The 10,003-nt window shown below is 57.8% G+C and overlaps 1 protein-coding gene across 1 annotated transcript in view; it reads left to right on the top strand.

Annotated features, from left to right (window-relative positions):
* The window catches only part of COL1A1 (collagen, type I, alpha 1), a 19,184-nt gene that overhangs the window by 2,159 nt on the left and 7,022 nt on the right, over nt 1-10,003 (top strand). Inside the window, exons 2-33 of the mRNA XM_008595059.1 lie at nt 462-656; nt 782-816; nt 926-961; nt 1,055-1,156; nt 1,886-1,957; nt 2,212-2,256; nt 2,419-2,472; nt 2,630-2,683; nt 3,173-3,226; nt 3,326-3,379; nt 3,698-3,751; nt 3,838-3,882; nt 4,007-4,060; nt 4,173-4,217; nt 4,391-4,444; nt 4,699-4,797; nt 4,886-4,930; nt 5,032-5,130; nt 5,276-5,329; nt 5,494-5,601; nt 5,694-5,747; nt 6,055-6,153; nt 6,299-6,352; nt 6,440-6,538; nt 7,386-7,439; nt 7,651-7,704; nt 7,808-7,861; nt 7,965-8,018; nt 8,466-8,510; nt 8,605-8,703; nt 8,971-9,078; nt 9,530-9,637. Of these exons, the coding sequence (XP_008593281.1) occupies nt 462-656; nt 782-816; nt 926-961; nt 1,055-1,156; nt 1,886-1,957; nt 2,212-2,256; nt 2,419-2,472; nt 2,630-2,683; nt 3,173-3,226; nt 3,326-3,379; nt 3,698-3,751; nt 3,838-3,882; nt 4,007-4,060; nt 4,173-4,217; nt 4,391-4,444; nt 4,699-4,797; nt 4,886-4,930; nt 5,032-5,130; nt 5,276-5,329; nt 5,494-5,601; nt 5,694-5,747; nt 6,055-6,153; nt 6,299-6,352; nt 6,440-6,538; nt 7,386-7,439; nt 7,651-7,704; nt 7,808-7,861; nt 7,965-8,018; nt 8,466-8,510; nt 8,605-8,703; nt 8,971-9,078; nt 9,530-9,637 (2,240 nt within the window). The remainder of the gene's footprint in view (nt 1-461; nt 657-781; nt 817-925; nt 962-1,054; nt 1,157-1,885; nt 1,958-2,211; nt 2,257-2,418; nt 2,473-2,629; nt 2,684-3,172; nt 3,227-3,325; nt 3,380-3,697; nt 3,752-3,837; nt 3,883-4,006; nt 4,061-4,172; nt 4,218-4,390; nt 4,445-4,698; nt 4,798-4,885; nt 4,931-5,031; nt 5,131-5,275; nt 5,330-5,493; nt 5,602-5,693; nt 5,748-6,054; nt 6,154-6,298; nt 6,353-6,439; nt 6,539-7,385; nt 7,440-7,650; nt 7,705-7,807; nt 7,862-7,964; nt 8,019-8,465; nt 8,511-8,604; nt 8,704-8,970; nt 9,079-9,529; nt 9,638-10,003) is intronic.

The following is a 10,003-nucleotide window of genomic DNA, read 5'->3' as shown; positions in this document are numbered from 1 at the left end:
ATGGGGGCGGGGTGGGGGTGGGATGGGGGCTAGACCTCCCTTCTCCCCTCCCACCCCCTCCTCCTGCCTCCCCGCAAACCACTCGTCACGCGCCCGCCCTCTTGATGGGGCCCCTTCTGTTCTCTCCCTCCCCTCTCTCCCCGCCATAGCTTTTTATTTCACTTGGCTTCAGCGCCAATGGGCTGAGGTTGGAGTTGGAAGCAACCCCGGCCTAAATCTTTGTTTAAATTCCTGAGAACTGGGAAGAGTTATAGCCGCCCTGGCCAGGCGCCTCGGCGCTGTCACTGGGGCTGATGAGGAGCAGACGAGCTTTTAAAGATTTGGGGAAAGGCGGAAAAGGGGGGCGGGGGGCGGAAAACGGATAATCTAAGTGTGCCTCTTAGAGGGGAAGGGAGGGAGGGTTGGGGTCGCTGGAGCCCCGAGGTGGGCTGACAGCCCCCCACTTCCCCCACTTGCCCCAGTTCCACCAGTCACCTGCGTACAGAACGGCCTCAGGTACCATGACCGAGACGTATGGAAACCCGAACCCTGCCGGATCTGTGTCTGCGACAACGGCAAAGTGTTGTGCGACGACGTGATCTGTGATGAAACCAAGAACTGTCCCGGCGTCGAACCCCCCGAGGGCGAGTGCTGTCCTGTCTGCCCCGACAGCGCAGGTGCGGCTCGGGCCCGGGGCTGGGGGAGGTCGGGGCCGCCTCCTTGCTCTGGGCCTCGGAGGTCTCTGCCGCCGGAAGCACCGTTAGCAAACCCTGCCTCTAACCCGCGTCTCTTCTTCCTCTAGTGTCACCTACGGACCAAGAAACCACAGGAGTCGAGGTAATCCTCTGCCCTCGCCTTTTGCCACCCCCCCCCACCCCCTGTGACTCCTCATCGTCCTCCCTTCTCTAACCCAGCCTCTTTGGTTTCTTCTCCTTCAACCCCATAGGGACCCAAGGGAGACACTGGCCCCCGAGGCCCAAGGGTAAGCGTTGCCAACCCTCCCTAAGCTGGAGGGGGCTGGAGGGGGCGTGGCTCCTAGCCAGAGCTCACACTGGCCCCGCCCTCTCCCCTGCAGGGACCCGCAGGCCCCCCTGGCAGAGATGGCATCCCTGGACAACCTGGACTTCCCGGACCCCCCGGACCCCCTGGACCTCCCGGACCTCCTGGCCTCGGAGGAGTAAGTGGACAGTCGAGACACCCGCGGAAGGCCTCATTGTCCCCTCTTCCCCCGTTTTGTTTTTGTCTTTTGGCAGATGACATAAGTTCAAACGTACAGAAAAGTTGCAAAAATAATGCAAAGAACTCTCATATACCCTTCACAGTTTGTCACACTTTATCGGTCTCTGTTTATGTATACATTCCCCACCCCCCGAACCATTTGGGAGTAAGTCGCTGATATTGATGTATTTCCTAAAAATAAGAGCATTCTCTTATGTGTTTAATTTCCAAATTTAAATTTAGGAAATTTAACATTGATCCTATACTATTATCTGATATACAGCCCATATTCAAATTTCACAAATGTCCCAGTAGTCCTTTATAGCATTTTCCCCCGATCCAGGATCCAATCCAAAATTATGAATTGTATTTAATTGTCATGCCTCTTTAGTTTCTATGAATGTGGGATATTCCTCAGGTTTTCCTAGTCTTTAATGACACCGAAAGTTTTTGAAGAGTCCGGTTGTTTTATAGAGGCCAGTCGTTTTGTAGACTGTCCCTCGATTTGAGATTGTCTGATTAGATTAGAATTAGACGATGCCTTTTTGGCAGGCATATTCCACAAGCAGTATTGCTGTCCTTAGTACATGACATCAGGAAGTACACAATGTCCCATTATCGATGATGTCTTCTGCCTTTCAATTCCCTGTCCTAATCCCAATTTCTCATTCACTCTTGTTTTTTCTAGAACTTTGCCCCCCAGTTGTCTTACGGCTATGATGAGAAATCAGCTGGAGGAATTTCCGTGCCTGGTCCCATGGTGAGCCACCAGGGGGAGTAGAGATGACAGAAGAGCAGTGGATAGGCATCCAGGGGAGACGGGCCAGTGCTGGCATACGGGAGTGGCAAGGATGGCTTGGGAGGTAGAGACCACCTGTGGGATCTCAAAGTCCGGAGAGGATGCAGAACAACCACGTGGTCCCAACAGGAAGAAATGGGAGGTAGCAAGACTACACCACATTGTGCTTTCCTACAGAGGTATCACCATGGCCCTCTTTTGTTTTCCTTCTGTAGGGCCCCTCTGGTCCTCGTGGTCTCCCCGGCCCCCCTGGCGCACCTGTGAGTATCCAGGAAGTCTTCATATACCACCTTGGGCTTTGGTCTTTTGGAGGGAAGATTGGGATAAGGGCAGGGAAGGAGCTCAGAGATCTCTTGGTGACATAGGGAATGATTGGCAGGGACCTGCCCTTCTAACCCTACCCCTCTCTCCTTGTTCTGCAGGGTCCCCAAGGTTTCCAAGGGCCCCCTGGTGAGCCTGGCGAGCCTGGAGCCTCAGTAAGCACTCTCTATACAGATACGCGCTCCCCCTACAAGCACACAGATTTTCCTATTGAAGGACTCCTCACCTGGGATCTTCCTCACCTCCTTCTTCTAATCCCAATCTCTTTCCTTATCCTGAGATTCTAACCACTTCTCCTCCTATCTCCTCTAGGGTCCCATGGGTCCCCGCGGTCCCGCTGGCCCCCCTGGCAAGAACGGAGATGATGTAAGTAGCCCCAGTGAAAAGATACCATCTGACCCCATGGCCTCCATGGGTTGGGTCCCTTAATCTCCACCCCAGTGCCCCAGCATCTTCGGAAGAAGGGCAAGTTCTCCCTGAAGCACAAACTGTCCTTGAACAATGATCTTTACCCTTAGTGGGATGTGTTTCCCCATCTCCCCAATGGGGTGATGTTCCACCCCTCACCCCAGCCACATAAAAGCAATCCCCACCCCATCCCTCGAGGTAAACAAGACTTGTGGATTCGCTCTCCATATGGTGAAGTGCTGTGACAGAAACAAACAGAAATGCCTTTGGAGGGACTCAAATCTTACCAAACTAGGGTTTTGAGTTAGATTTAAACTGAGCTCTAGATTCAAAGACAAGGTTCTCAGTCCCCAAACCTGATCTTCAACAACCCTAAGACGATGGAGACTTCCCACATGTTTCCAGCCCCTGGGGGCAGAGGCATGATGGGTTTTCTCTCCCTCTCAGGGGGAAGCTGGAAAACCTGGTCGTCCTGGTGAGCGTGGGCCTCCTGGGCCTCAGGTGAGCAGGCGGTGTGGGGTGTGGCCGGACCCCTGGGCTTGGCTGCATTTGTGTCCAGTGTTGCATTCTAACAGCCCTTCCTTGTGCTTTTCTCTCCAGGGTGCTCGCGGATTGCCTGGAACAGCTGGCCTCCCTGGAATGAAGGGACACAGAGTGAGTCTCCTCTGAATCATTAAGCTCCCAAGGTCCCTAGCACCATACCATTACAGCCCCTTCCCAAAAGGATCCTGGTGGGTGGCAGCTACAGAAGTCCCAAAGGGTAGAGAGTAGGCATCCAAAAGAAGTTCCCTGCAGGGAGAGAAGTCCCAGTAAAAGGACTGGTGAGATCTTGGGCCAGCTGGGGTTTAGTCCAGCTCAGATACAGGGAGCTGGCTGTAGTGACCTCCTGAGTCTCCTTCTCAGATCTGGGTGGGTGTCCAGGTGGTCCACCCTCTCCACAGGGTCTCACCTTGTCCCTCCTTTCTATCTTAGGGTTTCAGTGGTTTGGATGGTGCCAAGGGAGATGCTGGTCCTGCTGGTCCCAAGGTAAGAGGCCGCCTGAATGTCCTCCGCTCCCCCGCCCCCAGACCCACCATAAATGAATTTCTCACTCTTTATCCTCTGCTCTGTAGGGTGAGCCTGGTAGCCCTGGTGAAAATGGAGCTCCTGGTCAGATGGTGAGTGTGCTTTGTTCTAGAAGGAAGGGAAGGAGGAGGGAGCAGCTTGCAGGGACAAGATGGAGGCCTGGGGGAAGCCAAATTTCATTTCATTTCATGTGGCTTCTCTTGGTTTGATTGTTAGGGTCCCCGTGGTCTGCCTGGTGAGAGAGGTCGCCCTGGAGCCCCTGGCCCTGCTGTAAGTACTTCTGACCCCTTGGGGGATCCCTGGACTCTGGATGGGGTTCCCCAGAAGCTGCAGTGACTGGCCAATGCTCAGCGGCCATGACCGGGGCTTTGCCTCCCTGCAGGGTGCTCGTGGAAATGACGGTGCTACTGGTGCTGCTGGACCCCCTGTGAGTACGGCCCCTGATCTCGGTGCCTGGGAGTGGGAGGGGTCTCAGTGTCAGCTCTGGGGACTGACACCGAGGGTGGGCCATGTTGGTCTGAACTCCAGGACTTCTTCTGTCCCGGGGGTGACTTGCAGCTGCCCCCTTCCTTCTTGCCAACATCTCCATTTCATTCACAGGGTCCCACTGGCCCCGCTGGTCCTCCTGGCTTCCCTGGTGCTGTTGGTGCTAAGGTGAGACCCCCGCCCTCCTCTGAACATGACTCTCACAGGCCAACGGGTGGGTGTCTTCCTGCTCCCCAAGCCAGAGGGACCCAAAGTGGCAAGACAGAAACCTATTCCCCAATATCTTTGTCCTGGGGTCCCCTTCTCTGATCATAGAGTCTTGATTCTTGGTCTCCTGTCCCTGCCTTCCCTTGCCACCACCATCCAGAGGTAAGATTGGGTTCTTCAGGGTGGCTTCTGACATGTTCTTTCTTCTGATCCAGGGTGAATCTGGTCCCCAAGGAGCCCGAGGATCTGAAGGTCCCCAGGGTGTACGTGGTGAGCCTGGCCCTCCTGGCCCTGCTGGTGCTGCTGGCCCTGCCGTAAGTGTCCCCTCCTCAATGTTCCCTGTGCCACTTTCCAACCTTGGAGTCCTTGCCTGTCACTCACCCTCCTTTCTCTGTGCCACAGGGAAACCCTGGTGCTGATGGACAACCTGGTGCTAAAGGTGCTAATGTAAGTATCCTGCCAGGTTTCAGTCCTACCCCTGGTGCCCACCTGCCACCTGCCCCATGCCCTCCACTCCTGGGCTCAACTGTCTGTTCTGCCTCCCACAGGGTGCTCCTGGTATTGCTGGTGCTCCTGGCTTCCCTGGTGCCCGAGGCCCCTCTGGTCCTCAGGGCCCCAGCGGCCCTCCTGGTCCCAAGGGTAACAGCGTAAGTACAGACCTCTCCCTTCTGCCCCACCCTGTGAGCTGGCTCCAGTGTGGCTCCAGTGTGGCCCTCATCTGGGGAGCATGAAGACGCAGGCCAGCTGAGCACCCTCCAACTCGGCTCATCCTCTTCTCCTCCCCCCATGCAGGGTGAACCTGGTGCTCCCGGCAGCAAAGGAGATGCTGGTGCCAAGGGAGAGCCCGTAAGTCCCCTGCCATCCTGGGCAGCTCAGCTCATCCTGCCTTGGGAGCCCCTGGCCTGCTGGAGGAGGCCCTGGTGCTGGATGCCCAGCTTCAGGCCAGCTCCAGGGTTGGCACCAGGATGGCCCCTCACCACTGGCCGCCCCCTCCTCTCTGCCCTCTCCAGGGCCCTACTGGTGTTCAAGGACCCCCTGGCCCTGCTGGGGAAGAAGGAAAGCGTGGAGCCCGAGGTGAACCTGGACCCACTGGCCTGCCTGGACCTCCTGGCGAGCGTGTGCGTGCCCCTTCCTACCCTCTCCTTCTCCAGCCCAGTGCCTGCCTAGTGTCCTGTGCCTCTGAGCTCACCGGCCTCCTCTCCTCCTGCAGGGTGGACCTGGTAGCCGTGGTTTCCCTGGTGCAGATGGTGTTGCTGGTCCCAAGGTAACCTCTCTTCATGCTCAGGAGTCTGACCCTGCCGTGCCCTGGGCTCTGCCTTCCTTTTCCGTTGTGGCCCACCCCTCCCACTGCCCACTCCCATGGTCACTGGTACTCCGTGCTGCGGCTGCAGACGTGTGTGTCAGTTTTTCTCTCAACACTTGGCTTCATCTTGACGCTCTCAACCCCAGTGCCCCTCGAAGCCTACCTGAACCAGCTCCCCCAGCCCTCCCTGGAAGGAAGAAGATGCTAGCCCATGGTAAAGAGGCCTAGACTTGAGACCCTAATTTTCCTGTGACTTCCCCCCAACTAGGGTCCCGCTGGTGAACGTGGTTCTCCTGGCCCTGCTGGCCCCAAAGGTTCTCCTGGTGAATCTGGTCGTCCCGGTGAAGCTGGCCTGCCTGGTGCCAAGGTGCGACTCCAGCCCGGCTGCCGGTCCCCTGTGGGGTCTGGGATGAGGTGTTCTGGAGCGGAGCGTGGGTCTGCCCTGTGGACTCTCCCTCCTAGCCCATGACCCTCCTTCTTCTACCCACTCATGCCTCTCTGCCTGCCCCTAGGGTCTGACTGGAAGCCCTGGCAGTCCTGGTCCTGACGGCAAAACTGGCCCCCCTGTAAGTATCCCTGCCCCTGGGTCCCCCCAACTCTCCTGTCTGCCTGCCCTCTGTCCTCATCACTGCTTTTGTGCCTCCCACCCTCAGGGTCCCGCTGGTCAAGATGGTCGCCCTGGACCCCCAGGCCCCCCTGGTGCCCGTGGTCAGGCTGGAGTGATGGGATTCCCTGGTCCTAAAGGTGCTGCTGTGAGTATTCCGTGATGAGTGACGCAGAGCCAGGGACAGACACACCCAGGAGGCAAGAGTCCTGGGCTCTGGGCCCAGCTCTGCCACTGCCTTGCTGTGTGGCCTCGGGCCACCCACTGCCCCTTTCTGGACCTCAGTCTCCCTACCTGTAAAACGAAAGGCTTCTGGCTCTATCACCAGTGCTGTGTCTCTGGAAATAAGTATTGTTGGCAGCCTCCCCACCCCACCTTTGAAATGATAGTCATCCCAAATCTCGGTGGGTTACTTGAGGTTCAGAAGGAGACACCAGAGATGAAAGCCCCTTGCAGTTCAGGTCACCACAGGCATATAACAGGGAGAAGGAAGGGGAACGGGTGAAGGGAGCAGGAGCCTGAAGGGCATCTGGTTTGTGGGGAGGGGGCTTAGGCAGCAGCTAAGGGACCAACCAACCAAGGCCAGCCACAGTGTTGCCCAGGGCTTGTAAAGTCTTTTGATAAGAAAGCCCTTGAAACACTCCACTCAAAGGGAACAGGAAGGACCCAGGAGGCCCTAGCTTTTCACTTCAGCCCCCTCAACCCTGACTCCCTCTCTGCACAGGGAGAGCCCGGCAAAGCTGGAGAGCGCGGTGTTCCTGGACCCCCTNGGGTGAAGGGAGCAGGAGCCTGAAGGGCATCTGGTTTGTGGGGAGGGGGCTTAGGCAGCAGCTAAGGGACCAACCAACCAAGGCCAGCCACAGTGTTGCCCAGGGCTTGTAAAGTCTTTTGATAAGAAAGCCCTTGAAACACTCCACTCAAAGGGAACAGGAAGGACCCAGGAGGCCCTAGCTTTTCACTTCAGCCCCCTCAACCCTGACTCCCTCTCTGCACAGGGAGAGCCCGGCAAAGCTGGAGAGCGCGGTGTTCCTGGACCCCCTGGTGCTGTCGTAAGTATCCCCTTTCGGTCCTTATCCCATCCCTGCCCCCACCCATGACAGGACCCCAGCCCCACAGGAGGGATGCAGGAGGCCACAGCGCGTCACCAGGGCACTGGGAGCCCCCTGCAGGGTCTGCTTGGCCCGTCCACCCGCGCCCTCTTCCTCCAGCCGCCTGCCCACCAGGCCTCACCACCCTGGGTTCTCTGCTCTCTCCCCACAGGGTCCCGCTGGCAAGGATGGAGAAGCTGGAGCTCAGGGACCCCCTGGCCCTGCTGTAAGTGTCCTTCGTGGGGAGACCTGGGGGTCAGGAATGGGGAAACCCCCTTGCCCCACCTCTCCTTGGCCTGCCAGTGACCACGGCATCCTCTCCCTGACAGGGTCCCGCTGGTGAGAGAGGCGAACAAGGCCCCGCTGGCTCCCCCGGATTCCAGGTGAGCCTCATGCTGTCGGGGTGTTGGGGGGAGTGGGGAACACCTGTTTGTTCTCTTCCAGATTCTAAACCTTCCCCTTCCCTCTCCCGTTTCCCACCTACAGGGTCTCCCTGGCCCTGCTGGTCCTCCTGGTGAAGCAGGCAAACCTGGCGAACAGGTGAGAGATAGCAACCGGCAGAGGGGTGGGAAATGCATGAAATACAGAGGGACAGGCCACTGCTCCTAGCTACTCAGACCACTGTCAGCTAGAGGGATGGAGGTTAGACACCAGGAAGAACTTCCTATCATGAAGGGAGCTGTGCAGAGGGAAGCAGCGAGCTGCATGGCTGCTAGTCTAGGTGACTTTTAAGAGCTGCTGGAACTCTCCCTCAACCTTCTGATTATAACTCTTTGTCCAGAGTTTGGGGAGAGGGGAGGCCTTTGACACATTCTGAGGAGTAGAGGAGCTGTTAGGGACAATCCTAGCTAAGTGCCGAGAAGGGATTCATCGTCTCTCTTCACAATCCTGAGGACAGCCACAGGAGGAGGGATGGGAGTTCCTCTAGTGGGGAGGATCAAGGCAGGTTTGTCTGAATGTCCATTGCTCTCCCCCACCACCCCCTAGGGTGTTCCTGGAGACCTCGGTGCCCCTGGTCCCTCTGGAGCAAGAGTAAGTAGAGCCTTTCTCCCTACTCTGGTCCACATGCCCTGCACTTGGCTCTGGCTCTGGAGCAGCCATCACGTGACCTGTCCTTCCCTTCTAGGGCGAGCGAGGTTTCCCAGGCGAACGTGGCGTGCAAGGTCCCCCTGGTCCTGCTGGTCCCCGTGGGTCCAACGGTGCTCCTGGCAATGACGGTGCTAAGGTGAGTGCAGACCAGGGACCAGGTCTTGCCCCTCCCGCAGCAGGGGACGATGGACTGTGGCCAAAGTCCTCAAGATGCGGGTGGGCAGAGGACAAGACCAGAGTGGGGGCCCACATGCAGCCTGAAGCATGGGCTGTAAGTCTCCTCTTAGCTGGTGCCTGTCTTTGGCCTCAGAACCAAGCCTAGGAGATACCAAGAGGCGGCTCGGGGATACGACCCACTGCTGGGACCCCAGGCCTCACTCCAGTCTTCTTGTTTGTCACAAAGGGTGATGCTGGTGCCCCTGGAGCCCCCGGTAGCCAGGGAGCCCCTGGCCTTCAGGGAATGCCTGGTGAACGTGGTGCAGCTGGTCTTCCAGGACCCAAGGGTGACAGAGTAAGTTCCCTTTCCCCTCCCCTGAGCCCTTCATGGTTCCCATCTTTCTGCTTTGGACCCCTCAGCATCTCTCCTTCTCCCTGGGATCTTTCCCTCTTCTCTTTAATCCTCTCCCTTCTTCCCCTCTGGCCTCTGCTGGTGAATCCTCTGCCTGTGGTCCAGGCCCTTCTCTCCCCGTGAGTTTCCATGGTGATGAGAGGTGGAGTGTCTCCTTGATGGAGCCTCCTTTGTTTATCCCCCCGCACAAGTCCAGGGCCTCTCAACCCAGGTTCTACCTGAATGCCCAGGAAGGTATTTTTTCCCCTAAAGGGACCTTGAGTCCTTGGCACAGGTGGACGCGGGGCAGGTGCGTCGGGCCTTTCAGGGGTCCCAAACACAAGCAGGACACAATATGTATCTAGGTTGCCTCCTTGCCCCACACTGGAAGTTTCAGGTTTCCCCATGTCTTTAGGGTGATGCTGGTCCCAAAGGTGCTGATGGTTCTCCTGGCAAAGATGGTGTTCGTGGTCTGACGGGCCCCATTGGTCCTCCTGGCCCTGCTGGTGCTGCTGGTGACAAGGTGAGATAGCTGCCACGTCCCCCTTCTTGCGTAACACAACTTCCCAGCAAGCGTGGGTATGGCTCTGCAGGGGAGGCAGGTCCTGCCACACTGGACTGGTGACCCAGGCAGTTGGAGGGACCAGAAGGGAGAGGGAGGCTTACTCTCCTGGGAGTGTCAGGGTGGGCTCCCTTACCCTGAGCTTCTTGTCTTTCCCCCTTAGGGTGAATCTGGTCCCAGCGGCCCTCCTGGTCCCACTGGAGCTCGTGGCGCCGTTATCTGCCAGGAGTGTCAGGGTGGGCTCCCTTACCCTGAGCTTCTTGTCCTTCCCCCTTAGGGTGAATCTGGTCCCAGCGGCCCTCCTGGTCCCACTGGAGCTCGTGGCGC

This window comes from Galeopterus variegatus, unplaced genomic scaffold (genome assembly GCF_000696425.1).
Source record: "Galeopterus variegatus unplaced genomic scaffold, G_variegatus-3.0.2 Scaffold12250, whole genome shotgun sequence".
Lineage (NCBI taxonomy): Eukaryota > Metazoa > Chordata > Mammalia > Dermoptera > Cynocephalidae > Galeopterus > Galeopterus variegatus.
This window is presented reverse-complemented; position numbering and strand designations above follow the sequence as displayed.